The sequence below is a fragment of the Bos indicus x Bos taurus genome, chromosome 8, assembly GCF_003369695.1.
Source record: "Bos indicus x Bos taurus breed Angus x Brahman F1 hybrid chromosome 8, Bos_hybrid_MaternalHap_v2.0, whole genome shotgun sequence".
Classification (NCBI taxonomy): Eukaryota; Metazoa; Chordata; class Mammalia; order Artiodactyla; family Bovidae; genus Bos; species Bos indicus x Bos taurus.
This window is the reverse complement of record NC_040083.1, coordinates 101,561,175-101,579,648: the sequence shown is the minus strand read 5'-3', so window position 1 is coordinate 101,579,648 and position 18,474 is coordinate 101,561,175. Positions and strand designations below refer to the sequence as shown.

At 41.1% G+C, this 18,474-nt stretch overlaps 1 protein-coding gene across 1 annotated transcript in view; it reads left to right on the top strand.

Annotated features, from left to right (window-relative positions):
- SUSD1 (sushi domain containing 1) overlaps window positions 1-18,474 on the top strand; it is a 137,212-nt gene that overhangs the window by 18,606 nt on the left and 100,132 nt on the right. Inside the window, exons 3-5 of the mRNA XM_027550509.1 lie at window positions 440-595; window positions 11,519-11,671; window positions 12,514-12,693. Of these exons, the coding sequence (XP_027406310.1) occupies window positions 440-595; window positions 11,519-11,671; window positions 12,514-12,693 (489 nt within the window). The remainder of the gene's footprint in view (window positions 1-439; window positions 596-11,518; window positions 11,672-12,513; window positions 12,694-18,474) is intronic.

The window sequence follows — 18,474 nt, the reverse complement described above, 5'->3', positions numbered from 1 at the left end:
AAGTAACAGATTTTCCAGTTAATCATTGGATGCAAAATCATCCTACTTTGATTTTTGTAAAAAAAGGCAAGAGAATGGCTGAGCTGGAAAAGTGGGATTCTGCTGGATTTTCCCCTCCCAGGCCTATGACAAGATCTTTTTAAGTGTGGAGAAGTTCAGAAAGCATCTCTATCTCCCAGTCTTCAAGTAGGATGGGCTATCAGAAAGAGATGTTGAGTTTCTCTTGTGGTTTCGTACATACTTGGCATGCGACGACGAGTGGCCCATGTCCCGGAGTCTGAGAAGTACAGTGAGCAGAGGAGAGGCTGGGGAAATAGATCTTTCTGCTGTTGTCATAGAATATTGATTCCCAAGTCCATAGCACAGGAGAACAGTCTGGGTAGTTGATCGTGGTATGGAGTGACAGCCCTTTCTGTGCTTTGTCTCAATGTACCCACAGATAAAGATGAGTGCCAGTATGGAGCCAGTGTGGTCTGTGGGAACCACACATCTTGCCACAACATACCCGGAGGCTTTTATTGCATTTGCCTGGAAGGATATCGAGCCACAAACAACAACAAGACGTTCATCCCCAATGACGGCACCTTTTGCACAGGTACTCAGGAAGGGGGTTGCAGATGGCATCATGGTGATGGCCGAGGGTACCTGGTACCTGGGATGTGGAGGAGGGAGAGGGCAGGGCCAGGATGGGGTGTGATTTAAGGAAGGGACTCTCCTTTATTGATGGGGGATATTTGGACATGGACTGAGTATTAGTATCAGGGAATTATTGTTCATTTTGTTAGAAAGAATAGCTGTATTGTAGTATTTTAGGATAATATTCTTATTTTGGGAGCTGCGTGCTAAAGTATCTAGGAGTGTTATTATGAAGCATCTGATGTAGTGTTTATCTATAAGATACTTTAAATGGCAAAATGTGAATGATTGTTGAATCTTGGGGGTGGAGGTAGAACTAGAGGAGACTGTAATATTTTTTCGCTTGTTCTGTGTGTCTGAAATGTTTCATAACAAACAGCAAGGAGAGATTCTTTGAGATGGCGTGCCATCTGCAGTAGCCTTTGGAGTGACTGTGGTACTCGCCAGCTCTGTGCATACAGCCCCAGGGATGAGCTCTATGATGCACCTATTAGAGTTGTGGGCTTGTCTCCTGGAGGAATAAGCTGAGTGAGGAGCACAACTCTTAGGATCTCAGTAGCTTTGAAGGTCAGGTTTTGGACATATGTTGGTCAAATAAAAGGGATGGGCAAAGGCCTTCTAATTTTCAGTAGCTCCTGTTATTATTTTCATGATTGTATGTCATGATAATATAGCTCTTGGATTTTCTAAGGAAATCTTTGAACAGTAATGAGGAGGAAAGGCAAGAAAAGACTCCTGGTTCTAAGATGGTTTTGTGTAGACTTAATGATTCTTCTTGAGGAGGTCATGGCAACCCACTCCAGTATTCTTGCTGGGAGAATCCCATGAACAGAGGAGCCTGGCAGGCTACAGTCCATAGCATAACAAAGAGTTGGACAGGACAGGAGCGACTGAGCAGGCACAGTGATTCTTCTTAAAAAGCTTTGTGATATTTAAAGGTTTGGGGGAGACACAAAGAGAGAGGAAAGCATTTTTTATCTTTTTCCCAGGAACCTCAGGTTCTGATGCTCTGATTCATTCTTCCTCTTGACCTGTACCAAGGTAAAATTCCCTCAAAGGGTACATTTGATTTATTCTTGGCATGAATGAGCACGTTCCCTCAGAGAAAACATTTTATAATATCTTGTTGTTTTAGGTAGCAGATTACTTCCTACATGATTGCAGAAGTGCAGTGTTGCAGAATTAAATTAGGTGCCTTAAAAAAAAAAAAACTTGGAAGATGATGGTTCATTCAATATACATTTTTCATGCGCTTCCTACATGCCAAGGCTGTGCTAGTAGGAGGTGATGGCAGACAGCTAATTTCAGTATAATGTATTAGTCATGAGTAAGCAGAGGGCGCTTTCCAGAGTCTGGAATCCTTGGAGGCACTTACCTTGGAAGTGGGTGAGAGATGTGGTGCTTTCCGGAGGACTTAACACCTGAAATTGTGTTTTCAAGTCTGTGGGAGTTTGACAGGAAAAATTTTGTAACAGTATATTTCAGTATAGTTTCCAAGGATGCATTATGTTTTTTAAAGGATACGAAGAAGAAAAAGAAAGAAAGAAATATTATATGCAAGGGCCAAATAGATGTCAGCTTAGGAAGAACTGACCTTCCTGGAACAAAATCCTTATCTAGGCTCTGCTTCTATTTATTCTACTTCTTATAATTATTTGGTGACCTTCCCCTTTAAAAAAAAATGAGGTATAATTCATTAAACCACAAAATGCCCTCTTTTCAAGGGTACAATTCAGTGGTTTTCAGTATAATTCAAAAAAGTTGTGCAACAATCTCCACTATCCGATTTTAGAACCTCCCTTTAACCCTCAAAAGAAACCCCATATCCAATGGCAGTTATTCCAATTACTTTTTTTTTTTTTTTTTGAGGCCTTTATTTATTACTTTGTAAAACCTGATGGATGACTTTTCTTGATGACACTGAGTTTCTTCCAGAATCACAGTTTCACAGAAACACTAGTGGACTTTAGGTAGGGCAGAAGCTTTAGCAAGTTTTGGGGTATCAGCAGTTATCTAGTGCTTGCCTGGAACCGGAAGATTATAAATCCCAGTTCTTGAATTCTGAGAAATTCCTGTGACTTGCTGTTCATTGTACTCTGCAGGGTTCAAGTCAAGTTCAGGAGCTGTTGCAGGTAGGCCTCCTTGGATGTCACTGAGTATAGATGAGGGCTGAGCTGCAGCGGTTCTAGTGCTGGAGAACCCACAGACGTTCTGGTCCCCAGGCTGCCCCTGGAACGACTCCTGGCGATCATGAAAACTTTGCGATGAGCCACAACCCAGGGGAAGAAGCTCTATGGCACTTGCAGCGTGAGGGCATTCCAAAATGCCGGAGGCCTGGACAAAGAAAGGCGTTATTGTCCCTCAGGATGGTCTTCATTTCTTCACATCCTTGCCAACACTGGATAATATCAATAACAGTCCCCATCTTAAATGGGTGTTTGTGTTCCTCTAATGTGGCTTCCTAAGATATAGGTTTCTGAGCTGAATTTGGTGTTTGAGGAGGGACTGTGGCCTCTGTTTTAGAGCATTTAAATGAAAGAGGAGAGTGAAAAAGTTGGCTTAAAGCTCAACATTCAGAAAACTAAGATTATGGCATCTGGTCCCATCACTTCATGGCAGATAGATGGGGAAACAGTGGAAACAGCAGCTGACTTTGTTTTTTTGGGCTCCAAAATCACTGCAGATGGCGATTGCAGCAATGAAATTAAAAGACGCTTGCTCCTTGGAAGGAAAGCTATGACCAACCTAGACAGCATATTAAAAAGCAGAGACATTACTTTGCCAACAAGGGTCTGTCTAGTCAAGGCTATGGTTTTTCCAGTAGTCATGTATGGATGTGAGAGTTGGAGTATGAAAAAAGCTGAGCACCGAAGAATTGATGCTTTTGAACAGTGGTGTTGGAGAAGATTCTTGAGAGTCCCTTGGACTGCAAGGAAATCCAACCAGTCCATCCTAAAAGAGATCAGTCCTGGGTGTTCATTGGAAGGACTGATGTTGAGGTTGAAACTCCAATACTTTGGCTACCTGATGCAAAGAGCTAACTCATTGGAAAAGACCCTGATGCTGGGAAAGATTGAGGGCAGGAGGAGAAGGGGGAAGACAGAGGATGAGATGGTTGGATGACATCATCGACTCGATGGACATGGGTTTGAGTGGACTCCGGGAGTTGGTGATGGACAGGGAGGCCTGGCGGGCTGCAGTCCATGGGGTCGCAAAAAGTCAGACACGGCTGAGCCACTGAACTGAACTGAACTGAAATCTAGCATTTAAATCAACAAGCCGTGTGGCCACTCCCCTGCCACTAGTCAAGAACCCCGTGCAAGGATGTGTACGTGTGCATGCTCATTGTTCATGGTTAGGGTCAGGTGTGGGTTAGGAGTGGCTTGTGCTCTAGGGAGAGCTGAGTCAGTAGAGAGGCGAGGCCCATTCACATATTGGCTAACAAGTATTGAGGACCAAAGATCAAGCAGGCTCTGTGTTAAGTGCTTTCCACATGTTTTATTTAATTTGTGCCAAAAAACCCTACTATAATGAACTTCATTTTATAGAAGTGGTTTAGAAAGTTTAAAGAACAGACATTAGTAGAACTAGTAGGTAGCAGAATCAATTCTCCAACCTGGGTCGGTTTGACTTTCAAATGCATGAAAGAATTTTAAATATAGAACATCCAGGGCTCTGGGATGAGGTCAGAGTGTCTTGCTCGGTTTTGCTTTATTTTCTACCAAAGAATGGTTCTGGCTGTGGATAAAGTTAAATAATATTATATATAGAATGAGGCATAGGGAATTTCTCCCTTGATTAGTTAACTATGTTAATATGGTTGCTCAGAACATTTTTTTCTTGACAAGCAAACATGTTATAACCTTGGAGACCCAATGGAATCTACCACTACATGGAGAGTTTGTCCTGTTGAGCTTAACATGTCTATCCAGTCAAGACCTAGAACAGTTTAGTAAAGGTATTCTTTGGGAGCATTAGGAAGTAGCAGAGGATTAAATGTGAAAATCAAGTCGTACTCATCTCAGTGATATATGGTAAATACATCTAGACTTCCTTAAGGCAACTGATGTTCCTGACAATCTCTGTGGATGAGACAGAGAATTATTGATTGGATGATGTTAAAATTAGATTGTAAAGGAAGAAACAGTGTGGCGTAGTGTTTACGGATATGGTCTCAGAAGCCAGACACATGGCTTCTGATTCTAGCCTTTCCACTGTTTAACCTGCATGGCTTCAGGTTAACCATTCAATGCTTCAGTTACTTCATCTGTAAAATGGGGATAATAATAGCATCAACTTCTCAGGGGTTTTGTGAAGAACAAATAAGATGGAAAATAATCATGAATAAATGACGAAGTGTTTAGAACAGTGCTTGACATGCACAAGATGCCATGCAGGAGTTATCGTTATTAACAGTCATTATAACAATTATTGTTATTAGGCTGTTGAATGACTGTACACAAAGAAAACGGATTAATGCCTGCAGTGACTCATACAGAGCTAATCAGTAGCTAGAAACTCCAAGTGTTTTCCATACCACTGCATTTTTGCCTTATAATACTTGGACCTTTTATTTTTAGTAGCTCCTGAAAAATTAATTTATTCCTACTCACTACCTTTGTAGGAATCTGGGGCAGGTGGACAGGCTGGAAAATGGTTTCTGTGTTAAAAATGTATACATAAACACATTTTACAAATTCCTCAGTGGGGAAACAAAAAAATCTTACTAAGCTAAGATGATGGATCCAGTCTAGGAACACAGTGCTGAAATCATTTCTAAACTTCGTACTAGATTGAGATTGATTTTAAGAATCCTTTCTTAACAGTTACCCAAACTTCCATGATTTTGTTATCAACAATGTCTGTTGGGTTTGCCTGGTGGCTCAGTTGAATCTGCCTGCCGATTCAGGAGACACGGGTTTGATCCCTGGTCTGGGAAGATCCCGCATGCAAATAAGCCCATGTGCCACAGCTACTGAGCCTGTGCTCTAGAGCCCGGGAGCTGCAACTGCTGAAGTCTGTGCTCCCTAGAGCCCGTGCTCCCTAGAGGCCGTGCTCCCTGCTCCGAAACAGCAAAGGCCACGGTGATGAGAAACCTGGACACCTCAACTAGAGAGTAGCCCCTGTTCAGGGCAACTAGAGGAAAAGCCCACAGAGCAACAAAGACCCGGCACAGCCGAAAGTAGATAAGGCAATACAATTATAGAAAAAAGAGCAAAAAACAATGTTTGTTTGACTGGTTTCACTTCTCACCACCCTTTGTTGTGTTTTATGACGTCTTCTCCTTTCTTGACAATATTTATTCTGATTTTTTTTGTCAGTAGTGTGGTTCTTGAGATCATTCATGTTCTAAAATGTCATTCCTTTCCTTAAATATAGCACAATGTTTTGCTCTCTTTTCCTTAGAACTCTGTACATATTACTCCTGTACTATCTGGCATTTAGTGTTTCAGACAAGAAGTCCTGGGTCAGATTGCTTCTCTTTTCCTCATAAATTACTATTCCCTTCTCTCAGGAGGTTTATAGATTTTTCTCTTCTTCCCTGAAACCCAGAATGACTCATTTTTCAACATTCATACCTGTCACCTTAAAAGGCTATTTTTATTTGAATACAAAACTGGTGCAGTTTTTCTTTTGATATTAAATTTTTATATATATACTCCATTTTCTTCCATAATTCCTTTTAAATAGATATTGAATGTTTTGGGTCTGTCCTCATATAATTTTTTTGTCCCATAGTTTCTGTCTTAAATAATTAATTTTTCTATGTGTTTTAGAGAATTCCTTGAGTTGAAATTTGCAAATTTATTTTCAGTGCCTCTATTGAGCTTTTATTTTTGGCATTTGTATTTTGTTTTTAATTTCCAAGACTTCATTTTTTTTTCCCTCAGAAATTCCCTTTTTCATTAATACAGTATCTTCTTCACCTAATTTGGATTTCAGCATCTCTTCCTATGTCAGGAGTGTCTTGGTTATTTCTTACTGAGTAACTCTACTCCTCCCAGCCCACAACTGCCCCCAGATTTAGTGGTTTAAAACAACAATTGATTATTTGTTGCAATTCTGTGGCTAGGCGGTTTTGTCACTTGTATGCACGTATTCAAGAGGTGGCTGGATTAGGTGGCTGATGAAAGAAGGCCTGTCTCACATACGGCCCGGTTGGGGGGTGTGTGTGTGTGTGTGTGTGTTCAGCTGTGTCCGACTCTTTGCGACCCTATGGACTGTAGCTCTCCAGGCTCCTCTGACCATGGCATGGAATTTTCCAGACAATACTGGAGTGGGTTGCCATTTCCTACTCCAGGAGCTCTATCCATGTCTCTTGCGTCTCCTGTGTTGACAGGTGGATTCTTTACCACTAGCGTCACCTGGACCTTGATTCTAGCTGTCAAGCAGGCCACCTTAGTTCTCCTTCATGCGGTATCTCGTCTTTAGGGCCTCTCTGACCGGCCTGTCTCTCAAGCACGGCAGCCTGGGTTTTCTGTAGCGTGGACGCTGGATTCCAGCTGAGGGAGAGAGGAAGCTGCCAGGCGTCGTCTAAGGCGATGTCCAGAGCAGGCGCCATGTTGCTTCTGCCAAGTTCCGTTGGACAAAGCCAGTCTCAAGACCAGCTCAAGAGGAGGGGAAATGGATTCCATTCTTGATGGGCGGAGAGGCAAGAAAGGAAGGGAAGAGATGTTGACAGCCATCACTGGAGCCCATTTCCCACACAGTTTCCCAAAGATGTAGGTTGATCAGAATTGGTCCCTTGGGTCTCCTCCAGCAACTGAATGAATTACTGTTTCCCAGACAACAACCAGCTAGCAATGAGGTAGGTATTCCTTGGTCCAAAACCCAAAACCAAACAGACTAGTATATAGACTATTTGTTGCTAAGTTGCTTCAGTTGTGTCCGACTCTGTGTGACCCCATAGATGACAGCCCACCAGGCTCCCCCGTCCCTGAGATTCTCCAGGCAAGAACACTGGAGTGGGTTGCGATTTCCTTCTCCAATGCATGAAAGTGAAAAGTGAAAGTGAAGTCGCTCAGTCCTGTCCGACTCCTAGCGACCCCATGGACTGCAGCCTACCAGGCTCCTCCGTCCATGGTGTTTTCCAGGCAAGAGTGCTGGAGTTGGGTGCCATTGCCTTCTCCAATAAAGACTATAGTGAATTTTAATAAAATCACTAAACAGAAATATGGAAGGATTCTGAGATTATATTCTTCCTTTTGGGTGGGGGCATTGTTAAAATGTTATATTTTATTTTTTAAATGAAATGATAGTGTTAGTTTTTTTGGGGAAAAAAAGACTTTACTGGAAAATTAGAATATTTGTCAAAGAAAAGAAATGCAAGAAGGCAAAGTGGTTGTCTGAGGAGATTTTACAAATAGCTGAGGAAAGAAGAGAAGCAAAAGGTAAAGGAGAAAGGGGAACATAATACCCAACTGAATACAGAGTTCCAGAGAACAGCAAAGAGAGATGAAAAGGCCTTCTTAAGTGAACCATGCAAAGAAATAGAGGAAAACAATAGAATGGGAAAGACTAGAGATCTCTTCAAGAAAATTGGAGATATCAAGGGAACATTTCATGCAAGGATGGGCATGATAAAGGACAAAAATGGTAAGATTAAGAAGAGGTGGTAAGAACACAGAAGAACTATACAAAAAAGGTCTCAGTGACCTGGATAACCATGATGGTGTGGTCACTCACCTAGAGCCAGACATCCTGGAGTGTCAAGTCAAGTGGGCCTTAGGAAGCATCACTATGAACAAAGCTAGTGGAGGTGACAGAACTCCAGATGAGCTATTTCAAATCCTAAAAGATGATGCTGTGAAAGTGCTGCATTCAATATGCCAGCAAATTTGGAAAATTCAGCAGTGTCCACAGGACTGCAAAAGGTCAGTTTTCATTCCAGTCCCAAAGAAGGGCAATGCCAAAGAATGCTCAAACTACAGTTGCACTTATTTCATATGTTAGCAAGGATATGCTCAAAATCCTTCAAGTGAGGCTTCAGCAGTGAACTGAGAATTTCCAGATGTACAAGCTGAGTTTAGAAAAGGCAGAGAAACCAGAGACCAGATTGCCAACATTTGTTGGATCATGAAGAAAACAAGGGGATTCCAGAAGAATATCTACTTCTTCTTCATTGACTACACTAAAGCCTTTGACTGTGTGGAACACAACAAACTGTGGAAAATTCTTAAAGAGATGGGAATACCAGACCACCTGACCTGTCTTCTGAGAAACTTGTATGTGGGTCAAGAAGCAACAGTTAGAACCTTACATGGAACAACTGAGTGCTTCAAAATTGGGAAAGGAGTATGATAAGGCTGTGTATTGTCACTCTGCTGTTTAACTACTATGCAGAGCACATCATTCAAAATGCTGGGCTGGATGAAGCACAAGCTGGAATCAAGATTGCCGGGAGAAATATCAACAACATCAGATATGCAGATGACACCAACTCTAATGGCACAAAGTGAAGAGGAATTAAAGAGCCACTTGATGAAGGTGAAAGAGGAAAGTAAAAAAGCTGGCTTAAAACTCAGTATTCCAAAACTAAGATCTTGGTAGCTGGTCCCATCACTTCATGGTAAATAGAAGGGGAAAAAGTGGAAGCAGTGACAGATTTTATTTTCTTGGGCTCCCAAATTATTGGATACAGTGACTGCAATCATGAAATTAAAAGAATTTTACTCCTGGGAAGAAAAGCTATGACAAACCTAGACAATATATTAAAAAGCAGAGATGTCACTTTGCCGACAGAGGTCCGTCTAGTCAAAGCTATGGTTTTTCCAGTAGTTCATGTATGGGTGTGGGAGTTGGACCATAAAAAAGGCTGAGTGCTAAAGAATTGATGCTTTTGAATTGTGGTGCTGGAGAAGATTCTTGAGAGTTCCTTGGACTACAAGGAGATCAAGCCTGTCAATTCTAAAGGAAATCAGTCCTGAATATTCATTGGAAGGACTGATGCTGAAGCTGATGCTCTAGTACTTTGGCCACCAGATGCAAAGAGCTGACTCATTGGAAAAGACCCTGATGATGGGAAAGACTAAAGGGAAAAAGAGAAGGGGGCGACAGAGGATGAGATGATTAGATAGCATCATTGCCTCAATGGACATGAATTTGAGCAAACTCTGAGAGATAGTGGAAGACAGAGGAGCCTGGCAGTCCACGGGGTTGCAAAGAGTTGGACTGCTGCTGCTGCTGCTAAGTCGCTTCAGTCGTGTCCGACTCTGTGCGACCCCATAGACGGCAGCCCATCAGGCTTCCCCGTCCCTGGGATTCTCCAGGCAAGAACACTGGAGTGGATTGCCATTTCCTTCTCCAATCCATGAAAGTGAAAAGTGAAACTGAAGTCGCTCAGTCATTTCCGACTCTAGCGACCCCATGGACTGCAGCCCACCAGGCTCCTCGGTCCATGGGATTTTCCAGGCAAAAGTACTGGAGTTGGGTGCCATTGCCTTCTCCGAAGAGTTGGATAGGACTTAGCAATTGAATAACAACAACAACATCATCAACAATATCAGTTCTTCCAAAACTACACGTCTTTGAAATCCCAGAGTCTGGGAATAACCAGATTTTCTTCAGTCACACTGCCCCTCCTGTCCTCTGTCCCCCTGATAGTTCTGGCAAATGTCCTGGAAAAAGTCCCCTTTTACTTAAGGTACTTTTCTTTCTCTAAGTGAAATTGGTGTGTCTGTGGCTCTGATGGAGTTTCTAAAGCTTTAAATTTTGTTCACTAAGCCAAATCTGAGGGTAAAAACTGCTAACTTGCAGAAAGATTTCTTTTTTTCAGCCTCTGAATGATTGTGTGGTTTTTACTCCTGTACCTGCTACCACTGGCAATCTTCAATCAAAGGGAAAAGTCTGCTAAGAAGCATGTCTTATCCTTCTTGAAGGCTGTTTTAAGCACTTCTGGTCTTGGTAAAATTAGTGAGACCCTTCTAAGTGGCTTCTTTTCTTCTTGCTTTATGCTCATGAAACATTTTTCACTCTGGTCTAAGCTGTTTTGTATTAGGAGTTCTTCAGATATTTTAACATGAAGTTGATGCCAGCCTTATTTTATAGTAATTTAATTTTTTAGCATACTTCTTTGGGTTCATTTTGTTGGTTTGTCAAGAGAGTTGGTAATAGTTTTTGGCTTTTATAAGTTTTCAGAACACATTGACAAATATTTATTGAGCACCTCTTGGTGCCTATGATATGAAGGACACAGCAGAAGAACTCTTAAGGAGTACAACAAATTTGTGATACAGTTACAAACAAATGCATCTGCTTAAAAGTGTAGATTGAGAGTGTGAGAAGTGGCTATCAGGAAGAATGGATAAAGAAGATGTGCCACATATACACAATGGAATATTACTCAGCCGTTAAAAAGAACAAAATAATGCCATTTGCAGCAACATGGGTGGATCTAGAGATTGTCACAATGAGTGAAGTAAGTCAGACAGAAAAGGAGAAATAGCATACAACATCCTGTATATGTGGAATCTAAAAAAAATGATGTAAATGAACTTACGAAACAGAGACTCACAAACTTTGAGAATAATCTTATGGTTGCTGGGGGGTAGGGAAAGGGATAGTTTGGGAGTTTGGGATGGACATGTACACACTGCTATTTTTAAAACGGATAACCTACAAGGACCTACTATCTAGTTTAGGGAACTCTGCTCAGTGTTATGTGGCAGCCTGGATGGGAGGGGAGTTGGGGGAGAATGGATACAAGTATATGTATGGGCGAGTCCCTTCTCTATTCACTTGAAACTATCGCAATATTGATACTTGGCTTTACCTCAATACAAAATAAAAAGTTAAATCCCCCACCACAAAGAAGAAATGGCTGTCACAATGTCCAACCCTTTTCCCTTTTTGTTTTTCTCTCCCTTCTTGTATGGGTCTCAAGACATAGATGAGTGTGAGGTTTCCAGCCGGTGCAGACGTGGAGGACGGTGTGTGAACACTCGTGGGAGCTATGAATGCTACTGTATGGATGGGTACTTGCCAAAAGGTGGGCCTGAGCCTTTCCATCCGACCAGAGATGCCACGTCATGCACAGGTGGGTTCCTGCCAAAGAATGCAGCATCCGAAGGTGAGAGTCTGTTGATGACTCTCCTGCTCTGAGCCTAAGTCTAGGAGTCTGTGTGGAGGATGTTGGTGGGAATTTGTGTTTTGCATATTTATAACCTATAAAATTAAGTAATAGTCATGATAGAGGGGGCTATATTAAAGTTAAAAAAAACTTTAGGGGTTTTTGTAGTTAATAGATATTCAGATATTAACCATTATATTAGATAGTAAACACAGCTAATCTGGTAAGGACCAGCATCTCAAAAGTTACCAAGGAAGTTGAAAGGCTTATATATTTTAGGATATTGTGCAAAACGAAATTTATACTTTGTTGGGCTAGGCGTCTCTCCGTTGTTGTTTAGTCCCTAAGTCATGTCTGACTTTTTTGCAGCCCTCTTGACTGTAGCCCACCAGTCTCCTGTCCGTGGCATTTCCCGGACAAGGATACTGGAGTGGGTTACCATTTCCTTCTTCAGGGGATCTTCCTGACTCAGGGATCGAACTCACGTCTCCTGCATTGGCCGGTGGGTTCTTTACCCCTGAGTCACCAGGAAAGCCCATAGGCTTGTCTTTAGTTAGTGTAAATTAGCGAGAGTTGATTGCCAGATCCTTTCAGTTTTGTGCTGTTACTTGTGGAAGACCAGATGACTGAATAGAGACACTCAGTGGAAACGTGCCCAAAGTCTTGTAGAAATGAGTCAGTCTGTTTTAAAATATGACTCGAGTGTGTATGTGTGAGGGAAGAGAGGATAAAGTGAAGATGGAAAAAGATTATGTATTTTGAAAATACACGTTTATGTAGTAACAAGTTTGACATTAATTTATTTTCAGAAATAGACTGTGGGACCCCTCCTGAGATTCCAGGTGGCTATATCATAGGAAATTATACCTCTAGACTTGGCAGTCAGGTTCATTACGCTTGCAAAGAAGGATTCTTCAGTGACTCAGAAGATACAGCTTCAAGCTGCACAGCCATGGGCACGTGGGAGTCCCCCAAATTAAATTGCCAAGGTGAGTTTTTGCTGAGGTCCAGCTTCCCAGCTTATAGCATCTGGAGGCTGTTTTCTTATTTCTGTCTAAATCTCTTCTTGGGATAATGAATGAATTAAATAAATCCAATAATTTCCTATTGATTCTACTAGGTTTCAGTTGGTTCTCTTGGTATTTAAAGGAATAATATCATCTGCTAATGATGATAATTCCATCTTTCATTTTCCCATGTTTACAATAGTCATGTTTTTCTCTTAACTGACCACTTAGCTAGTGTTTTCAGAGCAAAAGTTTAAGTAGTAGTATTGACTTTGAATTTTCTTTCCTTATTCCTGACTTTCATGGGAGTGGTTTGAGTATTTCATTATCATTCATGATTTTGGCTTTCTGATGTTACCGACATCTAGTTATGCTTTTATGTACCCTGATAGAGTGCTATGTGCTAAATTCTGTTCTAAGCACTCATTCAGTCCTTACAATATCCCTATGAATGTGTACTATTATTATCGCACTTTACAGATGGAAAAACTGAGGCATGGAAAAGTTAAGTACTTTGAGGTTATTGAACTAGTGATAGAGCTGAAGTTTGAACTCAAAATTCTAGTTCCTGGGGTTGTATGCTTAATCAGTCTGGTATACTCCTCCTGCTTTTGTGATGGTGTTGGTTTCTGGTTTGTTTTCTACTTTTGTCTTTTCATCATGTTACCAGTTTTTGGCTATACATACATGATATTAAGGACGTATTCATCTATTTCTATTTTACTGGGGTTTGTATTATTTTTATCATGTCTTTTAAGCATGTATTAAGGTGATCATGTATACTTTTCTCCTTTTAACCAGTTATATGTTGGTCTATATTATTAAATTTCCTAATAATGATCAATGCTACTTGCTGGAATGGATTCTTCTGGGTCTTTGGTGTTTTATTCTTTCAGTCTGGATTATATTTGCTAAATTGTATCTAAAATTCTTGCATTGATATTCATAAGTAAGATTGGTCTATTTTCTTTTCTATGCTATCTTTGGTGGTATAGTTATTAATGTTATTCTAGATTTTGAGAAAAGAAAGTGAAAGCATTTCCTTCTTTCTATATTCTCTGGAATACAATAAACAGGATTTTTGAAGACTTCATCTGGAAAACCATCTGGATGTGGCACTTGGGGAGAGGTAGTCCTTGGGATATTAAAAAAAAAAAAAGCAATACTTACTGGTCCTGTTTAAGTTTCCTATTCTTTTTGATATTCATTTTGGTAATTTACATGTTCTTAGAAAAATCATCAATTTCAAATTTATTTGCAGAGAGAAGGGTAAGGCACTCACTTACTTTACACTCAGTTACTTTTTTATTTCCTGTAGTTATATGTGTTATAATACTGAAATATTGGAGACAATTTCAAATGTCTATTGATAAAGAAAGAAATTAGTCAAATAAATCATAGCATATACATGAGATGGAATATTCTATAGCTAATCTGTTGAAAAGAATGTTTACTGACATAGGTATATTAATAGTATATTACTGAATTACAAACTATATGAATAATATGCCCTTAATTTTGAAAATTTTCATATATACGTATGTTTATGAAAAAGTTCAGAAAGCTAAACATTAAAACATTAACTGTGCAGAGGAATTCCCTGGTGATCCAGTGGTTAGGACTCTGCACTTTCACTGCAGGGGGCATGGGTTCCATCCCTGGTGGGCGAACCAAGCTCCTGTATTCCATGCTGCTGTGCTTAGTCGCTCAGTCATGTCCAACTCTTTGTGACCCCATGGACTGTAGCCCTCCAGTCTCCTCTGTCAGTGGGGATTCTCCAGGCAAGAATACTGGAGTGGGTTGCCATGCCGTCTCCAGGGGATCTTTCCAACCCAGGGATCAAACCCAGGTCTCCCACACTGCAGGCGAATTCTTTACTGTCTGAGTCACCAGGGACGCCCCCTGCATGCCATATGGTGCAGCCAAAACAAAGCAAAACAAACCCCGAAAATGTTATTGAAGGGATTTTTTTTTTTTTACGTATTAGACAAAGTAACAAAGTTGTTTCCATTTTGGAAAAAAGAAAATAAAGCAATTTTCATGGAATTTATTGTGTAGCTGAGAAACCTCAGTGATGGGCTTGGCTAAGTTAATCCTTTTGATATTCTGATTTGCGATTCAGGTTCTAACGAACTCTGATAATTGTCATCCTGGGGGTTAAGAAATTCTAAAAGTACATTTTAGTTCTCACATTGTCTTTCTGTGGATCAATTAAAATACAGAACTGAGATTAAAATGTGCCATAATGCATGTCAAAGAACTCCCTAGAGATTTATGTAAGAAACTTCATATAAGACAGTTCGTATTACTTTGAAAATCAGTCGTCATCCAGATTATTGAACTGCGAATGTAGAAAGTTAATTTAGAGAAGAGTGCTTGTTCCATTCCCCAAAGAACTGTCACTTAGCGGGCCTTCATTTCTTCCTTCCCTCCGGTAATAGCTGTTCCCTGTGCTTGCTGACACCCTCCCCCGCGGCACCACATGGCCACTGGCTTCGCCCTGCTGTGCTTTCTCTCTAAGCTCATGCCTTCATATTTATCCTTCTTCAGTCTTCTATGGGGCTCCAGAATCTGGGCCCTGTGCCAGCCGGCACTGTATTTTTAGTTGAGTGTTATGAAGCCACAGGAATTGGGAATTCCACTGAAAACATTAGCAAACTGTGAACTTGGATGCTGAAGAGCAGGTACTTATGAAAGGAGCAGCTGTGTGGTCCAGATGGCAGCGTGTATGTCTGATGATGGACTTCCCCACCAGAGAAGGTACAGTTGGCGGGTCCTGCTGTTTGCCTTCTCCCAATTACTGGAGGCTCTGCTGCTGCTTTGGTGAGGGGGGATGGAGGGGGGCTGTGACATAAGTTCCCTGTTCAAGCAGTCCTCAGAAGTGGATGATGGAAGGGAAGATAACATCTTCCAAAATAGGTAAGAATTTGTGGAGACGTCCATCACACATTTCTAGCATCTCTCTGGAAAAGACAATCTCTAGCTTGCATTTCCTTTGTTGTTCAATTTCTAAGTCATGTCTGACTCTCACCCCATGGACTGCAGCACGCCAGGCTTCCCTGTCCTTCACTGTCTCCCAGAGTTTGCTAAATTCGTGTCCATTGAGTTGGTGATGCCATCCAACCACTTCATCCTTTATTGCCCCCTTCTCCTGCCCTCCATCTTTCCCAGCATCAGGGTCTTTTCCAGTGAGTCGGCTCTTCACATCAGGTGGCCAAGGTATTGAAGCTTCAGCTTCAGCATCAGTCCTTCCAACAAATATTTGGGGTTGATTTCCTTAGGATTGACTGATTTGATCTCCTTGCTGTCCTAGGGATTTTCAAGAGTCTTCTCAGCACCACAGTCCTAAAGTACCAATTCTTCGGTGCTCAGCCTTCTTTCTGGTCCAACTCTGACACCTGTATACAACTACTGGTAAAACCATAGCTTTGACTGGACAGACCTTCGTTGGCAAAGTGATATCTCTGCTTTTTAATAGGCTGTCTAGGTTTGTCATAGCTTTTATTTTGCTATTATTATTATTATTCTTAATTTTCAGAAAAGGTGCCAGTTGTAAGGGACAGCTTAAAGAATTTGAGTTTTCAAAAATTCAGCCAAGCCAGGAGCAAGGTGAGGGAGTCACTTTAACCACATTATCATTAGCAACAAATCCAGAGTCCAGATCTGACGCTATACTTGATAGATCCTGTGCCTAGGCAAGTCTGGAATCTGGAAGGAGAAAAACCAGGTACACCAGGAACTATTCTATAAGAGTGAATTCTTAAGTATCATGTAAGAAAAATGGGTAGAAACTTAGAGAGTTCAGATGGAGAGACGGGGCGGGTCAAGGATGAGGTGGCATTTGCATTCTTCCGTTTGGGTAGTCTGCTTCCTGTGCAAGTGTCTAGAGACAGTGGTTAGCAGTGTAGGTAGACCAGTTGAGGGTTCTGGGACCATCTAGGTTTGTTCCCATCCTTTTTGGGGCCTTATCTTCCTTTCGGGCTGGGAGTTCTCACCAGAGTGTTTCTGGTACTGAATAGTCCCTTAAGAATCCACTTCTATGCTTGCTTCTCCTTGCTTAAAACTCTTCTAAAAACAGTGAAATGGCCACTACTCCTAGAGTAAGATCCTTACGCCTAACGATGGGTTTTTAAAAAATATTTGTTTAATTTATCTAGTTGACTGTATGGGTTCTTAGTTGTGGCATGCAGGATCCAGTTCCCTGACTGGGGATCAAACCCAGACTCCTTGTACTGGGAGCGCAGAGTCTTAGCTGCTAGACCACCAAGGAAGTTCCATAACCATGGATTTTAAAGCCAACATGGGTCTGGTCCTTTTGTGTTTCTGTACGGGTTATGTCTCCCAATATTCTCTCCCAACCAGTATGTCTCTTACCAGCTTCAAGGCCTTTTCTCTCTACTTGAAAGAATTGCCAATCTGCTTTAAAAAATTGTTATTGTGGTAGACCACACATAATATAAAGTTCACCATTTTAGCCGTTTATAAACCATTTATAAACGTACAGTTCAGTGGCATAAAGTGCATTCACAGTGTGTGTAACCATCGCTGCTGTCCATTTGCATCATCCAAAACAGAAACTCTATACCCATTAAAAAAGAATCCCCCATTCCTTCTCTCGCTTCTACTTTCTGTCCCTGTGAGTTTGTGTTATAGTTACCTCATATGTGTGGACTCATACAATACTTGTCTTTTTATGTCTGGCTTATTTGACTTAACATGATATTTTCAAGGTTCATCCATGTTACAGCATGTATAAAACTTCATTCATTTTTTTCCCTTTTAGTTTCATTGAGATGTAATTAACACACATCACTGTATAAATTTAAGGTGTGCAGCATAATGATTTGACTTACATACACCATATCATGAAATGGTTGTCACTGTGAATTTAGTGCCGATTCATTGTCACACACAGATACAACATTAAAAAAATAGAAAATGAGGGGAATTCCCTGGTGGTCCAATGGTTAGGACTCTGCACTTCCACTACAGGCAGCCCAGGTTTGATCTCTCGTCAGAAAACTAAGATCTCACAGGTCAGCTAACTAAATACATAGAAGCTACACACTGGATGTTTCCATTAAAAAAAAAGAAGTAGAAAAATGAGTTTTTTTTTCCTTGTGATGAGAACTTTTAGGATTTACTCTCAACAATTTTCATATATAATGTATAGCGGTGTCAATTTATCACTTTGTACATTTCATCCCAGGTACTTATTTATTTTATAACTGGGAGTTTGTACCTTTTGAAGAACGTCATTCCTTTTTCAGGCTGAGTAATTTTCTATTGTACGTACACTCCACATTTTATTTCTTCATTCATCTGTTGAGGGAGGCTAGGTACTTTTTGCACAGCAAGCTCCTTTTCATCTTTCAAGTTTCAGCTTTGATGTCATTTCTGACATCCTGTTGCTTAGGATGTAAGTGTGTTGTTTATTATTATTTTTATGGGACAGACTGATAAAAAATCAGTCTGGGAGGACATCAAGCATGCATCTTCTTCAGTATCATCTCTCTGCCTCCTGGCACAGTGACTGGCATACCTAAGGCCTGTGGAAGCACCCCAGACCTCCCCCAAAAGGTGGCAGAGATGATGGCAGACATAGTGGAATTGGCTTCTGAACCACATCCTGGCTTATCCTGTGGCTGAGCCTTGCCGAAACCCTGGTCTCCTCTTTTCCTGATTCCACATCTTCTTACTCTGTCTTCTGCACCTTCATGCCTGCTTCTCACCTGGCATGACATTTCTGTGCTTTGCTAACCC